This window comes from Hypanus sabinus, chromosome 9 (genome assembly GCF_030144855.1).
Source record: "Hypanus sabinus isolate sHypSab1 chromosome 9, sHypSab1.hap1, whole genome shotgun sequence".
Taxonomy (NCBI): Eukaryota; Metazoa; Chordata; class Chondrichthyes; order Myliobatiformes; family Dasyatidae; genus Hypanus; species Hypanus sabinus.
The window spans coordinates 9324584-9344828 of record NC_082714.1 but is presented as its reverse complement, the minus strand read 5'-3'; the positions used below and the strand labels follow the sequence as shown (position 1 = coordinate 9344828).

Below are 20245 nucleotides of genomic sequence, written 5' to 3'. Positions count from 1 at the left end.
TTCTTCTTCGAGATTATGTATTGCATTGAACTGCTGCTGCTAAGTTAAGAAATTTCAAGGCACATGCCGGTGATAAATATCCTGATTCTGATTCACCATCGTTGTTTTCTGCCAGGATTATCCCAGCTTCCCTTCTTGGATTCCCCTTCACAGACGCTGCCTGACTTGCTGAGTTCCTCCAGCACTTTGCGCTTTGCTCAAGATTTCCAGCAGCTCGTGTATCTATACAATTGATCTTCTTCAAGCTGAAGGGTCAGATCTTGACCTGCAAGTTTATATTCATGACCTATGGAAGGGGAGAACTATCAGGTTTCCATGAAAGCAGGTGAAAGAACATGTTGTGAACACTGTGACAGGTTATTTGTCAGTTCAGGGAGTCATTGAAAACTTGGCAAATGGCACATAACATGGTGAAGTGTGAGATCACGCAACTCAGTGAGAGGAATCCACCGGCAGATTATTGTCTAAATGAGAGACTGCAGGTGTGAATTACAAAGAGAACTAGGTGTGCTTGGTCATGAATTACAAGTAGCTGACAGGTGCAACAAGTGTTTCGGAAGACTAATTGTCTTGGATACTTCTGAGACTAGTACCCACGATGGAGTTGACTAAGCTTACAATTTTTTGCACTTACTTCGATCTTGTGCAGTAGCCCCCCCGCCCCTCACCCCATACCAGACAGTGATGCCGTCAGTCACAATGCTCTCCACACCATATCTGCAGATGTTTTTGAGTGTTTTAGGGGACAAACCAAATCTCTTCAAACTCCGAATGAAACATAGCTGCTGCCTTGCCTTATTTATAGCTGCGTTGGTATGGTGGGGCCAGGTTCAGTTATCATAGCTGTGGACAGCCAGGAACTTGAAATTGCTCATTCTTTCCACTTCTGACTTCACAAGTGATGCTCGCACGATGGGACAGTGTTACACAGCTGCAGTGCATGAGAACGTCTTCTCACAGAGGGTGGTGCTTCCCTGAAATGCTCTGCTTCAGAGGGCCGTGCCTGGATTTAGTGAGGAAGCAGACAGATTTTGTAAAGATCAAGGCGTTGAAGGCTGTGGGAAACTGACACAGGAGTTGAGGCCTGAAGCAGGTCAGCCACCGCAGGCCTCATCTCATCTAGGCTGTGAAGGGCTAAAATGTCGATTTTAGGTTGTCGACCTAGGCTGTGAAGGGCTAAAATTCCTCTCCATAGATGCTGCCTGACCTTCTGAGCTCCTTCAGCATTTTGTTTGTATGACTATTTTCTTATGTATCGACCTCCATTGTGGCCCCTCTCAGCCTTCTCTGCTCGAAATGTCAGTGGGATGACATATAGAACTTCTCCCTTAGAATTCCAGAGACGTGGATTCGATCCTGGACCTCAGGTGCTGTCCGTGTGGAGTTTGTGCGTCCCCCCCCCCCAACAGTGCTCCGATTTCCTGCCACACTCTAAAGGTATGGGGGTTGGAAGTTTAATCGCCCATTGAAAATTAACCCTTGTGTAGCTGGGTAATAGAATAATTGGGCTGGAGTTTAGAGGCACGCGAGAGAGAATAAACAGGAAGTGAGATTGATGGGATTCCTTTGAAAGCTGGCATTGATTCAATAGATTGAATCTCCTCCCATTTCATACAAAATAACGATTCAAGATCTAAAGATCAGCTTACTTGGTCACATGTACATCAAAAAACATACAATGAAATACAGCACTTGCATTGCAGACATGCTGGGGCAGCCCAGCAAGTTTCACCACGATTCAGCACCAACATAGCACCCCCACAACCTACTGGAACGCGGGAGAGAACACGAGCACCCGGAGGAAACCAATACAGTCACGGGGCACCACTATAGCACAGTGGTCAGCGTGACACTGTTACAGCTCGGGGCATCGGAGGTCAATTCCGACGTCCGCTGTAAGAAAGTTTCTATGTTCTTCCTGTGCGTGGCTGGGTTTCCTCCAGGTGCTTCAGTTTCATCTCCCAGAACAAAGATGTAGCAGTTAGTGGGCTGATTGTAAGGTCTCCTGTGATTAGACTGAGGTTAACTTGGTGGGTAGCTGATTGTTGTGGTTTGGTGCATCCTATTCTGCTTCTGAATTAACAAATTAATTAATTAAATAAAACATATAAACTCCATACAGACAGCACTGGAAATCCAACCATGATTGGCAACGTTCCCGCTAATTGTTTTTACAGCTGCATGGACCAACCATTGCTCTAACCAGGAAATTTTTTACACAGCTTGAAAACTGCGTGGCACTTTAAATGTGCTTTTTGATATATGCATTCTACACGTACTAAGAATGAAAATTGAAAAATCAAATACTTTTGATTTTATTTATTAATTCAAGAGTATAAAGAAATACAGCACAAAGAAAATCTTCCACATTTCGTATGCATTTTCTCATCTGCCTTTATTCCGAAGGCTATGTGCTCGGGAGCTTTTTAGTTACTGTGTGACTGCGTGACTTAGAAGGAACAGTGTGTCAGTATTGCCTTCGACCGAGAGTGTCCTTCAAATCCCAATCACTTCTTTATTACTATAGCCGGATGTGGAGGCCAAGCCATTGAGTATATTTAAAGCACAGATTGATAGGTTCTTGTTTAGTAACAGTGTTGTAACTTGAAACACTGAGAATGCAAATACATAAAAGCTCTAAAATGTTTCAAAGTAAGGGTTGTGATACATTTATTATTTTAAAAACTTATGGATTGTATTTACTAATATATAATTAATTACAGGGTGTTTCACAATTATATTAATGTAGATTTCAAAATTATATTAACACAATTTAAAATTATGTTCACAATATATAACAGAAAATTCCAGCCATGTGACAATGAAGGCTATGTGTGTGGGAGCATTGTGGTTCCTGTGCAGCCATGTAACTATGCAGCTTAGAGGGAGCAGTGCTGACCAGTGATCACTGGCGACATGAAGCAATTGTGCTAACCACCATCATGCCAGCCACAAAAAATACATAATAATGAATAATATTCTAGCTCCCCATAATAATACATGAGGAATAGCAGCACATTCTGTATGCAATTCAGCTCTTGACTCAACACTGCCTCAGAATAAATATGTTGGCTCTTTGAGAAACAACTTTAATTTGACACAATCCCTGATGTTATTTAGAATATTGCATTGTGTAAATTGGAGGCATTTATATTGTTTTCTCAACTGCCAGTGCTTGTTATCTGGCCCACGATTTCAGCAAATTTAACTTAAGGTGCATTTGTAATGGTATTCTGCTATATCTGTTAGCACCTCTCCCTTGAGACATCAGTCTTTAATCACTCTGTTGGACTGGCTAGTCCCAGAATGATTTTATTCATTCGCCTCCATCTTCATGCAGTTTTTTTTTATTTGAGGTAATAAGACAAGGAATTATTTTCACACAGATCTGTAATCTCGAAGTCACTTTCTCAGAGGGACAACTTATCTCCTTACAAAGACAGATTACGCCCAATGGCACTTTATTAGGCACCTCCTTTACCTAATAAAGTGTATGTTTGTGGTCTTCGGCTGCTGTAGCCCATCCACTTCAAGGTTCAATGTGTTGTGCATTCAGAGATGCTCTTCTGCACACCACTGTTGTAATGTGTGGTTATTTGAGTTACTGTCACCTTTCTGTCGGTTTGAACCAGTCTGGCCATTCTCCTCTGACCTGTTTCATTAACAAGGAACTTTCACCCACAGAACTGCCACTCACTGGATGTTCTGTGGTTTTTTTTTGCACCATTCTCTGTAAACTCTGGAGACTATTACTTGTGAAAATCCCAGGAGATCAGCACTTTCTGAGATAATCAAACCACCCTGTCTGGCACCAACAATCATTCCACAGTTACAGTCATTCAGATCACATTTCTTCCCCATTCGGATGTTTGGCCTGAATAACAACTGAACCTCTTGACCACGTCTGCGTGCTTCTATCCACTGACTTTCAGTCGCATTAAATATTTGCATTAACAAGCAGATATACCGGTGTACCTAATAAAGACACCGCTATGCATACCTTCACAGAGAGATCCGAAATTGCAAAGTCACTTTCTCAACTTATCTCCTTACAAAGACACATTATATGTGCTGTGTTTCCACTGTAGTGATTAGGGATAGAGGGGTAGAGTTGATAAATGAAAGAGAGATTTTCTCACCCACACTGGAGATGTGTTGAGTGGCCAGGTCCCCTAGCAAAGCCTCGATCGCCGGATTGTGCCGTGAGTACAACTCATAACGGTTTATCCCGATGTGGAATTTTAACCAGTTGGGGTACGAGTCGATTGACGTTTCACTGGGGGCCGAGAGGTCACCTTCCTCTTCGTTTGCCCTGAAAACAGAAAGGATTAGACGGTCAAACCTGTCAATCCATTTTCAAAGTGCAGGAACTCAGTAGATCTCAGCAGCATCTCCGAAAAGGAATAAACAGCTGGTGTTCTGCATCAGGACCCTTCATCAGGACTCAATTTTCAAGGGCACGCTGGCAAAGGGGATTTGCGGTGACAAAATTTGCAGAGTTAGTAGGCCTGTTGCCTCACAGTTTCAGTGAGCCATGTTTGATCCAGACCTCTGGTGCTGTCTGTGTGGAGTTTGTATGTTCTCACCGTGACCAAGTAGGTACCGTCCCGCATTCACTGCAGATGGCAAAGCAGGGTCAGACTTACACAGCGAATGATAGGGCACTGGGGAGTGCCAAGAACAAAGTGATCAGGGAGTATAGATCCATAAATCCTTAGAAGTGGCTTCATAGGTAGATCAAAGTACAGGAGTTGAGATGTTATGTTGAAGTTGTATTAAACATTGGCGAGGCCTAATTTGGAATATGTGTGTAGTTCCTATCACTTACCCACAGGAAGGACGTAGAAAGAGAACAAAGAAAGTTTAGGAGGACATTGTCGGGATTTGATTTGAGGACCTAACAGTCAAATAGATTAGGTTTCATTCCCTGGAGCATACTAGATTGAGGAGAGATTCGATAGAGGGATACAAAATTATAAAGGGTAAATGGAAGAAGGCTAATATTGAGTGAGAGTGGAAATAGACGTCACAGGTGAAAGGTGAAATACTTAAAGAGAACCTGAGGGGCAATTTCTTCATTCAGAGGGTGGTGAGAATGTGAGAAGTACTCATTGAGTCAGGCAGCATCTGCAGAGAAGCAGAGTTGATGTTCCAGGTATGAGAAGCAGGTTCTGATGAAGGGTGTCAGATCTGAAACATTAACTCTGATTTATCTCTACAGATGCGGCCTGACCTGCTGAAGGCTTTACTTTTGTTCAGAGATACAGCACGGTAACAGGTCCCCCCAGCACAATCAACTCACACCCCCAATTATACCCATGGTAACAGGTCCCCCCAGCACAATCAACTCACACCCCCAATTATACCCACGGTAACAGGTCCCCCCAGCACAATCAACTCACACCCCCAATTATACCCACGGTAACAGGTCCTTACAGCACAATCAGCTTACGCCACACAATTATACCCATGGTAACAGGTCCCCCCAGCACAATCAACTCACACCCCCAATTATACCCACGGTAACAGGTCCCCCCAGCACAATCAACTCACACCCCCAATTATACCCACGGTAACAGGTCCTTACAGCACAATCAGCTTACGCCACACAATTATACCCATGGTAACAGGTCCCCCCAGCACAATCAACTCACACCCCCAATTATACCCACAGTAACAGGTCCCCCCAGCACAATCTCACACCACCCAATTATACCCACGGTAACAGGTCCTTGCAGCACAATCAGCTTACGCCACACAATTATACCCATGGTAACAGGTCCTTACAGCACAATCAGCTCACTCCACCCAATTATACCCACAGTAAAAGGTCCTTGCAGCACAATCTCACACCACCCAATTATACCCACGGTAACAGGTCCTTGCAGCACAATCAGCTTACGCCACACAATTATACCCATGGTAACAGGTCCTTACAGCACAATCAGCTCACACCACCCAATTATACCCGCGGTAACAGGTCCTTGCAGCACAATCAGCTCACTCCACCCAATTATACCCACGGTAACAGGTCCTTGCAGCACAATCTCACACCACCCAATTATACCCACGGTAACAGGTCCTTGCAGCACAATCAGCTTACGCCACACAATTATACCCATGGTAACAGGTCCTTACAGCACAATCAGCTCACTCCACCCAATTATACCCACAGTAACAGGTCCTTGCAGCACAATCTCACACCACCCAATTATACCCACAGTAACAGGTCCCCCCAGCACAATCTCACACCACCCAATTATACCCACGGTAACAGGTCCTTGCAGCACAATCAGCTTACGCCACACAATTATACCCATGGTAACAGGTCCTTACAGCACAATCAGCTCACACCACCCAATTATACCCGCGGTAACAGGTCCTTGCAGAACAATCAGCTCACTCCACCCAATTATACCCACGGTAACAGGTCCTTGCAGCACAATCTCACTCCACTCAATCATACGCACAAGGCTAATTTATCTACTAACCCATACGTCTTTGAAATGTGGGAGGAAACTGGAGCACCGTGAGGAAACCCACACAGCGAATCAGAGAGCATACAAACTACTTACAGACAAGGGTCACTGACACTGTAATAACATAACATTTACTGTTACACTACTGATCGTTATGTCGTACGATGTGGGCAATCATGGTCGTTCTGTGGCAATGATTGTTTTTGGCAAATTTATCTATAGAAGTTGCCCCAGCCATTATCAATTCTTTTCAGAGATTGTCTGCCTGGTGTTAGTGGTCACAGAACCAGGACTTGTCATATGCATCATCTACTCATAAAACAATCCACCACCTGCTCCCATGGCTTCACGATGTCCCCGATCAGGAGGCTAAGCAGGTGCTACACCTTGCCCAAGAGTGACTTGCAGGCTTGTAGATGAAAGAGGCACCTTACACGTCCTGTGGAAGAGGCACATTGCCACATCCCACCCCCACCCAACTGTACCACCTTAAGTAAAGGCAAATGTATGTTCTGATGTCACCATAGCATGCCCACATCTCACTAACCCTAAATCTAACCTGTATGTCTTTGGAACGTGAAAGAAAAACCGGAGAGCCTGGACGACACCAATGGGTTGTTGGCTCTTTAATAACTTCACAGAAACTACTATGCCAATAGCACTGCCCACAAGTGCAGTGGCTGGTTATTGGTTAAGTCAGCTGACTAGCAATACAGAAGCTTGAGACTGGAACCTTCAGGCCCGAGTTTCAATCGCAGCATGGTAACAGCCGTTGGATTGGAGTGTAGATTGTCACTCAGGGTGGCGGTGGGGTAACGAAATGGTCAGCGCCTCGCTTCACAGCCCCAGTGACCCGGGTTCGATTCCTGTCGCTGTGCGTAAGGAGTTTGAGCGGTCCTTCCCGTGTGCATTCCGGTTTCCTCCCACATTCAAAGGTGTACGCTTTAGAAGTTTAATTGGTCATTATTAATCGTCCTGTGATTCAGCTAGGGTTAAAGCAGAGGGTTGCTGGGCGGCCTGGCTCAAAGGGGTTATTCCGCACTCTGTTTCCAGATAAATAATGTAACGAGGCTCTTAACATCACTGTGCTCCTACTAACGAGCGAGCATCTGTGACTCTACACAGGAAAGAGAAATGGAGTGAGGGTGGGGGAAGGGGAAGAGATTGGAAGATGGAAACGTGGCAGGGAGAAGGAACAAGCACAAAGAGAGAAGTGGGGAAGGGATGTTGAAAAGGAACGTAACAGGAGAGACTCTTGCACAAATGATCGTCGCGCCAGATTTAGCAAATGATCTGTCATTGGAAAATTATACAGAGCCTACGTTCTGGGGAAAAGGAATGAGAGCTTTGAGCGTGTGGCTAGAAAATCTGACAACCTGTCCTCGGATCCCAATGTCACACTGAGGAAGGACAGAGGCTGCAAATTCAGTCAGGAAGTTGTCCCCACTGAAGACAACACTTACCTTGTTTCTTCAACCTACCTGACAGGGTAATAACACACATGGTGGACAGGGAAATCCCAATGTCAAAAATGGGGCCATAGTCAGAGAAAAAGGGGCAGTGAGGAGGGGTGATACCCATGTGGGCAGTGGGCAGGGATGAGAGAGGGAGCGCAGGGTGACAGGAGAGGAGAGAGAGGTGCCTGGGGTAAAGTAGGATGGAGCAGTGAAGGGTCGAGAGGCAGAGCAGGGTTCAGAGAGGGGTTACGTTGTGATCCACGAGGAGAGGTCGGAAGGGAGGGGGGTGATCAGTTGAGAGGCAGAAAACTGAAGAGGAGGGAGAGAGAGGGAGGGTGAAGGGGTGAGGGGGGAGAGAGGGGGCAGAGAGGGAGAGGGGGGAGAAAGAGAGGGGGATGACCAGACTGATAGAGGCCTGAGACAGGGACACGGGCTGGCTGCCTGTGGTAACTGAAGGATGTGACAGAGGAGAGAGAGGGTCAAGAGTGCGAGAGGGTGGGGGTTGCAAAGTGAGCACAGTGGGGACTGTGATAGAGCGAGAGAGACAGATCTGTGGAGGAGAGAGAATGGGAAATGTCTGTGTTTATTTAACCCAAAGATGAATTGTTGCCTGCCACAGGGACTGACAAGCAGAGTTTGTTCCCAGATCCAGCCTCTGCTGCCACCAGGCTACAGAATACGAGTCTTTTTCAATAAAGGAAGGCAAGCGCTGAAGCCAGAAAGAACAATAGTCCTTTCCAGAGGAGACTGAGAGCAGGGGGAGTGACTGTCTCCGTGTCAAAGCATCACCAAGGACAACACACAAGAAAAATAAGATTGGGACAAGCTGTAGATTTCAGGCCAAGATATCTGCTCCTCTCTCCTTTCCAACTGTCTACCCTCTCCCTGTCACTTTTAACCCCCTCTTTCCAGCTGTCTCCTCCTCTCTCCCTCTCTGCCCTTCTCTCTCGTGATCTCTCTCTGTCTCATCTGACTATTTCTCTCTGCTTTTCTGTCTCTCCCCCTTTTCTCTCTCTCTTTCTTCCCTCCTGTCTCTCTTGCACCTTCTTTCTTTCCCCTCCCTTTCTCTCTCCATCTTTCTCCCTCCCTCCCATTTCCCTATCTGTCTCTCTACTTCCCTCTCCATCTCTATTCCTTTCTCTCTCTCTCTCTCCCCCATCTAATTTTTTCTTCCCCCCCCATTCTTTCTCCCCGGTCCCTCTGCCTCTTCTAACAGCAGGGGAGACTGAGGTGCTGCCCATCAGGTTCAGTCCGACGAAGTCTAATTCTGCACAAAGCTCTGGAGGAACCGAATGGGAACCTATTGAGGGAAATAACCAGTTGACATTTCCGGCCAAGGCCTTTCAAGGAACTGTAGAGGCTAGAATCCAGAGCAACATTTACAAAGCTAGGGGAAATCAGCATCCACGAAGGGAGATGTTTTGAATCGAGATCCTTAAAGGGCCTCCAGCATTTTTTAGGTTTTTCTTCAGTTTCTAGCTTCTGCAGTCTCTCATATCTCCTAACCCCAGTTCCAACCCATGTTGGCAGTAAGACATCATGGTTAAGCTCACAGAGGACCCAGTCTAAACCACCCTTCCAAGGAAGTGTCCTCTCACCATTGTGCAAAACATGCTTCTCACCTTCCCCTTAAGTGTTTCAACATAGTATCACTGAATGTTCATGAGACAGAGGAGGCCACTCAGTCCATCATCTGAATGTTAGACTCATCCCAATCTCCAGCCTCGCAGTTCATGGCTTTCTCAAATCCTGTGCAAATGTGATAGAACATTCTGCCTCCTCTCCCCCTTCCTGACTGCCAGTTCAATGTCACTCATTATCAGCAAGACGTAAAGAGCTGATTATTGACTTCGGGAGGAGGAAACCGAGAAGACCATGAGCCACGGGTGGAGAGGGTCAGCACCATTAAATTCCTTGGAATTATCGTTTCAGAGGATCTGTCCTGGGCCCATCACGCAGGTGCAACTATGAAGAAAGCATGGCAACACATCTACTTCCTTAGGAGTTTGCAAAGATTTGGCATGACATCTAAAACTTTGCCAAATTTCTATAGATGTGCGATGGAGAGTATATTTACTGGCTGCATCACAGCCTGGTATGGAAACACCAATGCTCTTTACAGGAAAATCCTACAAAATCCTACTGTGCTCAGTTCTGGTCGCCTCATTACAGGGAGGATATGGAAGCCATAGAAAGGGTGCAGAGGAGATTTACAACGATGTTGCCTGGATTGGGGAGCATGCCTTATGAAAACAGGTTGAGTGAACTCGGCCTTTTCTCCTTGGAGCGATGGAGGATGAGAGGTGACCTGATAGAGGTGTATAAGATGATGAGAGGCATTGATCGTGTGGATAGTCAGAGGCTTTTTCCCAGGGCTGAAATGGCTGCCACAAGAGGACACAGGTTTAAGGTGCTGGGGAGTACGTACAGAGGAGACATCAGGGGTAAGTTTTTACTCAGAGAGTGGTGAGTGCGTGGAATGGGCTGCTGGCAATGGTGGTGGGGGCGGATACAATAGAGCCTTTTAAGAGGCTTTTGGATAGGTACATGGAGCTTAGAAAAATGAAGGGCTACGGGCAACCCTAGTAATTTCTAAGGTAGGGACATGTTCGGCAAACTTTGTGGGCCGAAAGACCTGTATTGTGCTGTAGGTTTTCTATGTTTCTACACAGTAATGGATACAGCCCAGTCCATCATGGGTAAAGCCCCCCCCCCCAACCACAAACACATCCACATGGAAGCAGCATCCATCATCAAAGACCCCCACCACTAACCAGGTCACGGTCTCCTTGCGCTGCTACCATTCAGAAGAAGGTATACGAGCCTCAGCCTTTCCAGTCTGTCCTCACCACCGAGGACTCTAAATCTCTGTGATGGGTGGGGGGGGGGGAAGAGTGGGGGTGCAGGGATAGGAGAGCGGTCACAGAGGAGAGAAGGGGCAGGGGTAGAAAAGTTTGAGAGGCAGAGGTGGCAAGGGGGAGAGAGAACAAGGGGGTAAGGGGGAGTGAGGGAGAAAGAGGGATTGTGAGAGAGTAGGTAAGACGAGAGAGGAAGAGAGAGATAGTCAGAGTAGGCAGAGAGAAGTCTGAGGCAGTCTCTCTATAGACTGAAAGAGGTGACAGAATACTCTCTCTCTCCCTCTGCTCCTAGATCCAAACTGGGATCCCTCCCTCCACTCTGAATCACAAGGTTAAAAGTAACACAGGGGCCATTCTGCCCATCGAGGCAGTATTGGTTCTATGTTAGAACAACCCTGTCTGTCTTCATCAGCTGCCTTAGAGCATAGAACAATACAGCACAGTACAACTTAAGCCCATGAAGTTGCACCAAACTTTTAACCTATTAAAAGAAGATTAATTGAATGCTTCTCTCCTACATAGCCCTCCATTTTTCTGTCATCCATGTGCCTACCTATGAGTCTCTTATCCCTCTAATCTATGCAGGTGCGCGGCAGCGCAGTAACTAAAATGCTCTTGTGCACTTTGTCTTTGTTACCACACAGCTACTCATTCTAAATATACATTGTACACGTTACCAAAAAAAAAATTAAAGTGCTGCAGAGTTTTCCGGCCATGTAAAAATTTCCTGCGCAGAGCAGCGGTTAGTCCGCACAGCTGTAAAAAAATATTAAGAGGGAACATTGCTCTTAAATGTCTCTGTTCCATTAGAACAATGAAAGGCTATTTTGGATGGAAGATATAGATTGATCTTAAAATAGGTTAAAAAGTCAGCACAACATCATGGGCCAAATGTAGTGCTCCATGTTCTCTAATGTTTCTACCTCTACCACCACCCCTGGCATCGTTTCCTACCCACCCACCTCTCCGTGTGAAAATACTACCTCTGACATCATCCCCCCCCCACCCCACCCCATACTTTGCTCCAATCATGCTCTCTTGTAATTGTTATTTCTCCCTTCTCACCAGGGAATAAGTTTTTGATTTATTTAGAGATAACAACATGGGACAGACCCTTTGGGCCCTTCAAGCCGTGCTGTTCAGCAACCCCCAATTAAACGCCGGTCTAATTACAAAGCCCAACTAACATACTAACCAGTCCGTCTTTGGGCTGTGAATGGAATCCAAAGCACCACAGGAAACCCATGTGCTTACTGGGAGAACAAGCAAACTCCACAAAGACTGCGCCGGAACTGAACTCCGAACTCTGAGCTGGAACAACGTGGCACTAACTGCTACGTAACTGCCACACCCCACAGTTCACCTCCATCCAGTCAACTCAACTTTCATCTGCCTTCGGTCCAAAACCCTTTCGTCTTTCCACTCATCTGTCGTCCTGCCCCCAACCACTCAGCGAGTCGACAAAACATCTCTTCCTCCTCACTTTTGGTTGTTCTGCCTTCAGCAGAGAGCGATAGATCGGGAAGACCAACACTCAACCCTCATGCCTGCCGACTCTCTCCTCTTGGATCCTCATCTTCTGAATACTCCGGGTGTGAGAAGGGGGTACACTGTCGTAACCAGAGACAAAGCACTCCAGAAACACTGGTTCAGTCTCAACCTTGGGAGCAGACTGCATGGAGTTTGCATATTCTCCCTCTGACGGGGTGGGGGGGGGGGGGGGAGGTTCAATAAAACTATAAGACATGGGAGCGGAAATCAAACCGTTTGGTTCAGTGGACTCGGCTCCACCATTCCAACATAACTGCTTTATACCTCTCAACCCCTTTCTCCTGCCTTCTCTCTGTAACCTTTGACACCCTGATTAACCAAAAACAAGCTAACCTCCACTTTAAATATACCTAACCACTTGACCTCCACAGCCATTCGAGGCAATGAGTCTCACAGATTCACGTCCCTGTGGCTGAAGAAATTTCTCCTCATCTCTGTTCTAAAAGGACGTCTCTGTTTTAAAGGGACATTGCCTTAGGAACTCCAGTTCCCCCCACAGGAGGTGTGTGCAGGTCTTGGGTCAATTGGACACTAAATTTTGTGCAGGTGGATGGCAGGAAAATTGGGACTGAAAGTTCCTTAAGAAAGAACAGATTATATTGGGTGTAGGTGAAGGGTAGGACCTGGGGAGAGTCGATGGGGACGTGGCGAGGATGAAATGGAATAAGTATCGGTTACAGACCTCAAGTGTGTAAGTGAGGGGTAGACTCTGGGGGGGGGGGGGGGAAGATGCCACAGGTACAGCTTGGGGCATCAGAGTTTAGAGTTCAATTCCAGCATCCTCTGTCAGAAAGTTTGTACATTCTCCTCGTGACCGCGTGGGGTTTCCCCGTTTCCTCTCACAGTCCAAACACGGACCGGTTAGTAGTTTAATTGGTCATTGTAAATTGTCCTGCGATTAGGCTTGGAGTAAATAAGTGGGCTGTTGGTTCATGTGGCTCATTGAGCCCGTAGGCTTTATCCCATGTTGTATCTCTAAATCAGGGGTTCACAGACCCCCTCAGTTAATGGTAGGGGTCCATGGCATAAAAAGGATGGGGACCCCACTCTTAATAAATAAATAAATAGATAGATAGATATATAGATAGATAGATAGATAGGCAGATAGATAACCAAATAATTATATTAAAGTAGAATAAATTAGCCCTGGTTTGGGGCCAAAGGACCTGTTTCTCTGCTAAAGAGAAACAGACTAACGGGTTAGTAAAGGGTAGAATTTTTGGGGGGGGGTGGGGTGGGGAAGTTTATAGGATCATAGGGAGAGTAACTTAAAAATGACCACTGTAAATTGACCCAAGTGTTTAAGCCAATTGGGGCTATTGACGGGAAGGTGAAAGTGGGTGTCACAGTGAGTGCCGGTTCACTGGCCGCTGTGAACTGCTTCCAGCGTGCAGGTTGGGCAGAGAATCATGCAAACTTCGGGAGAATGAAGTAGAAATCAGTGCCGGTGTATCGGCCACTGCTACTCGCCCGGAGTGTGGAGGCGAATAGTGGAATTTGAGGGGAGTTAATAGTGGGGGGGGGGGGGGGGGGGGGAATAAACACAGGATTTGTACGGAGTAGGTTAACACTATAAATTGTCCCAAATGTGTGTGGGTGCGGGTGTAATTTGAGGGGAATGTTAGGTTAAGGGGAGAAACCCGGACTAATCCGATGGGCCGAAAGCCGACAAGAAAGGAACAAACATCACCACCACCTACACCCCCCACCCCAGCCTCTCAAGGACTTACCAGTCTCGGGGGTCGCCGGCCTTGGGGTTGAACCTGATGTCCGAGTTGACGTTGAAGAGGATGTCCTGGGTGCCGAGTGCCGGCGGCGGCCTCTGGTAGAGCGGGTGGCCGAAGAGGGCGGCCAGTTTGGAGGGGCGGCTTCGAGCGGCGGCCCGCGGCTCGCCTTCGGACACCAGCCGCTTGCCGCTGCGGTTAGCGGCCGGCGCCGTGCCGAAGTCCTGCAGGATGCGCAGTGTGTGCTTGTTCCAGCCGGGCGGGCGGTGCTGCTGGCAGGGGCAGCCGGCCTCACCCCCTCCTCCCCCGGCCGCCGCAGCTGCCCCCGGCCCGCCGGAGGCTCCCCCCGCCGACCTCCTCTCCAGGCGGGGCAGCAAGTCCGTCAGGATGTGCATGGTGCAGGCGACCAGGAAGACGGTTACGACCAATACCCGGAACCTCCGCGGCAGCATCGTTGTCTGATGGAGGGTGGGAGAGGAGGGGAGGGGAGGGAAAAAAGAGATGAGGGACGGGGAGATAAAAGGAAGGAGTGAGAGGAGAAATGGGAAGAGAGGGAGAGGAAAAAAAGAGAGAGGAGGTATTGGACGAGAAGCAAGAGGAGGGGAGGGAGGCGGGATTCCAAACCCTCAACCGGCGGGCAGCGCTCCGATCAGCGCCGTGTCATCTGGAAGCGGCTTCACATTCCAAGTCCTGGCGCTCCTGGCTCATCTGTCTTGGCGCAGTGTGTGTGGAAGTGTCTCCCTCTCGCTCTCAACCTGCCAGCGGGTTCCGAGAAGGTGCATCAGACGCAGAGCCACTCACTGATTGGAAATCCGGCGGCCGCTCTCTCCGGCAGCGTCGGGGAGAGTAGACCGAACACACACACATACACTCTCAACCTTCTCCCCTCCCCTGGATGGGAGGAGTAATGGTGACTCCCCGCCACAAAGCCAACCCTACCTTTCTCCAGAGACAGGGATACGGGGGGGGGGGGGTGGTAAGAAGGGGTTGTCTGGACGAACTGTACCCCAATCGGCTCTCCCGTCCCGGCGGAGTCTTGTCCCAGAAAGAGGGGGTGGGAAGGGGGAAAGATCTGGGTGGGGATGATCCCCGGAGCTGGAAGATTTCCCCCACCCCTGGCCACTTGCAATGGTCCACCGCTTCCAATCAGAGCGAAGGGGCGGCTTTTAATCCCCACCCACCTCTTCGTCCCTCCTCCTCCTCCTCCCCCGTCAGGGAACGAGAGGGGGGAAATCACAATACAGATAATAACTAGGGGGCAAAGATATATAGAGAGATTCACCGTGGCAGAGAGAATGTTAGAGATAGGGGAGCTACGGAAGGAAGAGGGGAGAGGCTGACGGACAGAAGAGAGAGAGAGCAATCACTGACAGAGAGAAGACTAGACAGAGAGGGGGAGGGTCGACATAGGAGGGGGGAGAGAGAAGGACGGTGACAGGAAAGAAAATGAAGTGAGAGACGGTGATACAGTAATCGGGGGAGAAAGGGGGTATAGAGTGGGAGAGGGACAAAGGGTGAGAGAGGGACTGAGAGAATGTGAAAGTGACAGCGAAAGAGAGAGTGTTGAAGAAAGAGAATTTGGGGTAGAGACAGGAGAAAGACAAAGAGTGAATGAGAGACAGGAGGAAAAGGGAGTGACGGGGGTGGGGGCGGAGAAGACGGTTAGAGAAGGGGTGATTGGGGGAGAGAAGGCAGCCAGGCCAGTGGAGGGGTAGTCAGAGAGGAAGAGATGTGAGGTTTTGGAGAGAGAGACGTAAGCGGCAGAGGGAGCCGGCCGCGTTAGGGCACCGGCACAGCCGCCTTGTGCGGAGCTGGTTCCAGGAGCAAGTCTCACCGCCAGCCGCCCGATCAGCCCACACGGGAGGAAATGATTTATATGCTGAATATATATTTCGAGTTGAGATCGAAACGCGGCCCGAGTACATTGCCAACAGCGGAAAGCACGGGCGCAGCCTGCCCACCAGACCGTGATGTCCCAAGTTTCCCCCCTTGTCTATTGTTTGTTTTGTACTTGCCACAGTCTGCTTGTTTGATTCCGTTCAAGCGGGCGAACTGATTTTTATTTGCCTGAACTCAAAACGGCGAAGGCAGTTCTTTGGGCGATGGTAGTTTGGTTACGCGCGGGTTCCTGAACATACAGGTTTGCTCGGTATCTCCACCAGATCCCCTCGCTCTCTCTGGCTCTTGGTTACATTTCTGTCCTTCCTCTGCGCTCTTAAATCCTTTAACATTTCCTAATCGACGTGTCAAGAGTATGCAGACAGTGCTGGAGGAACTCAGCGTGTATGAAGGGGAATAAACTGTTGACGTTTCGGGCCGAGACCCTTCATCGTGACGGCAGGAGAGACTCGGCAGATCGAGCAGCGGCTACAGAGGCAAAGTTGCCCTTTCGGGACGAGATCCAGACCCCCTTCCGCCACAGTTTACTGTAACTCTTAAATGCAGCGTAATAGATGGAAACGTTTTTATTAAAATAAACTTTATGTGCACAATCAATCTATGTATCTAAGTCCGGAGAAAGTCTGAAACGTCGACTATTCCCTTCCATTCATTCCGTCTGACCTGCTGAGTTCCTCCAGCATTTTGTGCGCGTTGCTGTGTATACAAGCTATCTTATCTATTTATATTGTTTTTTAAAAAATTATGTTCTTTATCTTGGCGTGTTCTGTGTGTGGATCCGAATTAACAATTATTTCTCCTTTACACTTGTGTATTGGAAGTGACATTAAACAGTCTTGAACCTCCCTTGAATCTTGAATTCCTAATGAAAATATTTGCAAGAGCAAACAGCACCATGCTCTTTCATTCTCACATTTCATAGTCAATGCTTTCAACCGTGTTCTATTTCATTCCTTAAAACCAAACGGACTGTGGCCACATTGGGGTGACACATTACAATAATTGAGGGGCTTCCTCAGCCGAGTTGGCCCGCTGAAAAGGTTTAACTTCTCCCACGGCGAGGAAGAGATTGGGTTAAAGTTTTTGCGATCTACGTAATCCCGACAGCGGAGAATCTGTAATTAAGTCTCAACGACAGACATCGTACATTTTATCTGTTCAGTGAACTGATCCATGATTCAGAGACTGGGGCGGTAATGTCTGCGTTAAAGCCAAGTGCGCCTCAGTCCTCGGCTCTGCAGCGACCCACGTCTGAACTCGTTAAAAAAAGACGCGTGGAACTCACTTCCAAACTTCCGAGGCTGACGTTTGGCACGTTGCCCCAGTCGGCTGTTTGTAAACATTCGCCACGATATCAGGGCATCCATTAGCTTCTCGTTTTAAACCTCAGTATTATCAGGGAACGTACATGTCACTGCGTACAACCGAGATTCTTTTTCTGCGGGCCCACATGGTTCCGACACAGACAATTTCTCTGTATTCACACGCATTTTTGAGATACACGCACAAAAGTAATATTGGCATAAATTATACTGAAAAGCCCAAATATTAGCATGCTATCCCAATAAACCCAACTGGCCTCCCAATATTAGCATCGATATTGTTGAATATTGTCTCAGTATATACATAAATTATCCTGGTAGACCCAATCAGCTTTTCAATTTAGCATAATTATCCAAATGATTTTAACAGTCTCCTCTATATTAGCATAAATTATCCTGATTAGAATCTTGACTACTCCCATAAATTATCCAGTTGAAACCGATGAGCTTCATTGTCTTTGATACTTTCTTCATTCTTCTTAAGAAGTCCTCCGCTCCGTCTTAACTCTCTTAAGTTTCTCAGCCATTTCCTGAAAAAGGAATCCCCCTTTAACAAAAATTCACATTTTGTTAAATATTAATTTGCTTAACAAATTATATCATTTGTTTATTCTGTGAATGAAAAGTGTAATGGTAACTGTACACTCAGTGCCCCTGTACCTAATAAAGTGGCCACGGAGTGTATTTTCGTGGTATTCTACTGCTGTAGCCCATCCACTTCAATTTTCCATATGTTGTGCATTCAGAGATGCTCTTCTGCACATCACTGTTGTAACGTTTGGTCGTTTGAGTTACTGTCGCCTTCCTGTCAGCTTGAACCAGTCTGGCCATTCTCCTCTGACCTGTTTCATTAACAAGGAACTTTCACCCACAGAACTGCCGTTCACCCACAGGACTGTTTGTTTTTCTCACCAATTTCTGTAAACTCTCCAGATTGTTGTGTGTGAAATTCCCAGGAGATCAGCAATTTCTGAGACAATCAAACCACCCTGTCTGACACCAACAACCAAAGTCATTCAGATCTTCCCCATTCTGATGTTTGGTCTGAACAACAACTGAACCTCTTGACCACGTCTGCATGCTTTTATGCATTGAGCTGCTGCCATATGATTGGCTGCTTAGATTTTTGTACTAATGAGCAGGTGTACAAGTGTACCTAATAAAGTGGCCTCTGAGTGTATATTCAGTAGGAAATCCTGCTTCGTTGCCCATTACACTCAGTGAGGGAGCAATAAATTCCTCCCTCTATCTGCCACATTGGCAATCAGCCCAAAAGCGATTTCCAAAACTCCAGCTAAAAGCATGGTATAGGCAGCAATAAATCCTGTGGAATCATTAACCTCTTGCCTTTGCAATTAAACGAGGTAAGCTTTCAAGAGTTCCATGCCTCTCTTAAAATTGCCTGGGGCATTTTTCTTTCCAGACACATGTACAACAGGCTAGGCTGTTATTGTTTAGCAATTTCTGTCTTTGGAGGAACAAAGGATGATAGGAAACTTGTCTCACTGCAGTCACTCACTATACACTCAGTGGCTACTTTATTAGGTACACCCATTTACCTGCTTGTTAATGCAAATATCTAATCAGCCAATCATGTAGCAGCAACTCAATATGTAAAAGCATGCAGACATGGTCAAGAGGTCCAGCTGGTGTTCGGACCAAACAATAGAATGGGGAAGAAATGTGATCTAAGTGACTTTGACCATGGAATGATTGTTGGTGCCAGACAGGGAGGTTTGAGTATCTCACACACTGCTGACCTCCTGAGATTTTCACACACAACAGTCTCTAAAGTTCACTGACAATGGTGAAAGAAACAAAAAAAGTCCAGTAAGTGACAGTTCTCTGGGTGAAAACGCCATGTTCATGAGAAAGAGATCAGGGTAGAATGGCCAGACTGGTTCAAGCTGACAGGAAGGAGACAGTAACTAAAAAAACCACGTGTTACAACTGTGGTGTCCAGAGGAGCATCTCGGAATCCACAACACGTTGAACCTTAAAGTGCAGCAGAAGACCATGAACTCAGTGGCCATTTCATTGGGTGCAGGAGGTAGGTAATAAAATGGGCACTGGGTGTATTCCAGTTCTCACAGTCCTCTTACGTAATCTATGTCTTAACAAAATCATAAACACAAGAGATGCACACACACACACACACACACACACACACACACACACACACACACACACACACACACACACACACACACACACACACACACACACACACACACACACACACACACACACACACACACACACACACACACACACACACACAGTCCTGGAGGAACACAGCAGGTCAGGCAGCGTCTATGGAGGGAAATGAAGTGTTGGCATTTCATATTGAGACGCTTCATCTAGACTGTAAGATAACCCTATGACTATATGATGGATATTTCCCACTGCTGGAAGTCAGGAACTGTAGCAAGTCTGGGTGAGCACATGGTTAAAGAGTTAGAGAGCAGCAGAGATGACGGAGGGGGAGCAGTGAGAGAGGTCTCACTGAACTCCTATTAAAGGGAGAAATTGCATAGGCATACCTCAGAGTCCTCAAAGTGGAGCAGCAAATCATAAACATTTCCCTCTATCAATGCTGACTGACCTGCCTCGGTCCTCCAGCACAAATGCCTGCAAGAAAATTAAACAGTATATGGTACACATTGATGCACCATCAATAACTCTCCGAGACGTGAGGCGAGATATCGGCTTTTATTGACTGGAAGAAAGAACAAGCAGTGAGTGACCACCATACTACATCCTGGAGACCTGAGCAGGGCTCAGGGCTCAATCGCCTTTATACAGGGGTCAGTGGGAGGAGCCACAGGAGCAGTCAGCGGGGGGGGGGGGGGCATGTCCAGACAGGTATATGTAGTTCACCACACACATACTGTTTGTATTTGATTATAAATGGGTGGAGTTAAGATGGTGCCAAGTGGCTGTTTCTTGCAGCTC

General features: G+C 47.2%; 1 protein-coding gene across 1 annotated transcript in view; it reads right to left on the bottom strand.

The window, feature by feature from the left end:
• Window positions 1-14843, bottom strand: part of fam20cb (FAM20C golgi associated secretory pathway kinase b) — a 128919-nt gene extending 114076 nt beyond the window's left edge. The window contains exons 1-2 of the mRNA XM_059979024.1: window positions 14076-14843; window positions 4140-4312 (exon numbers count right to left, since the gene is read on the bottom strand). Of these exons, the coding sequence (XP_059835007.1) occupies window positions 4140-4312; window positions 14076-14521 (619 nt within the window). The 5' untranslated portion in view covers window positions 14522-14843. The remainder of the gene's footprint in view (window positions 1-4139; window positions 4313-14075) is intronic.
• Between the last annotated feature and the right edge of the window lie 5402 nt (window positions 14844-20245).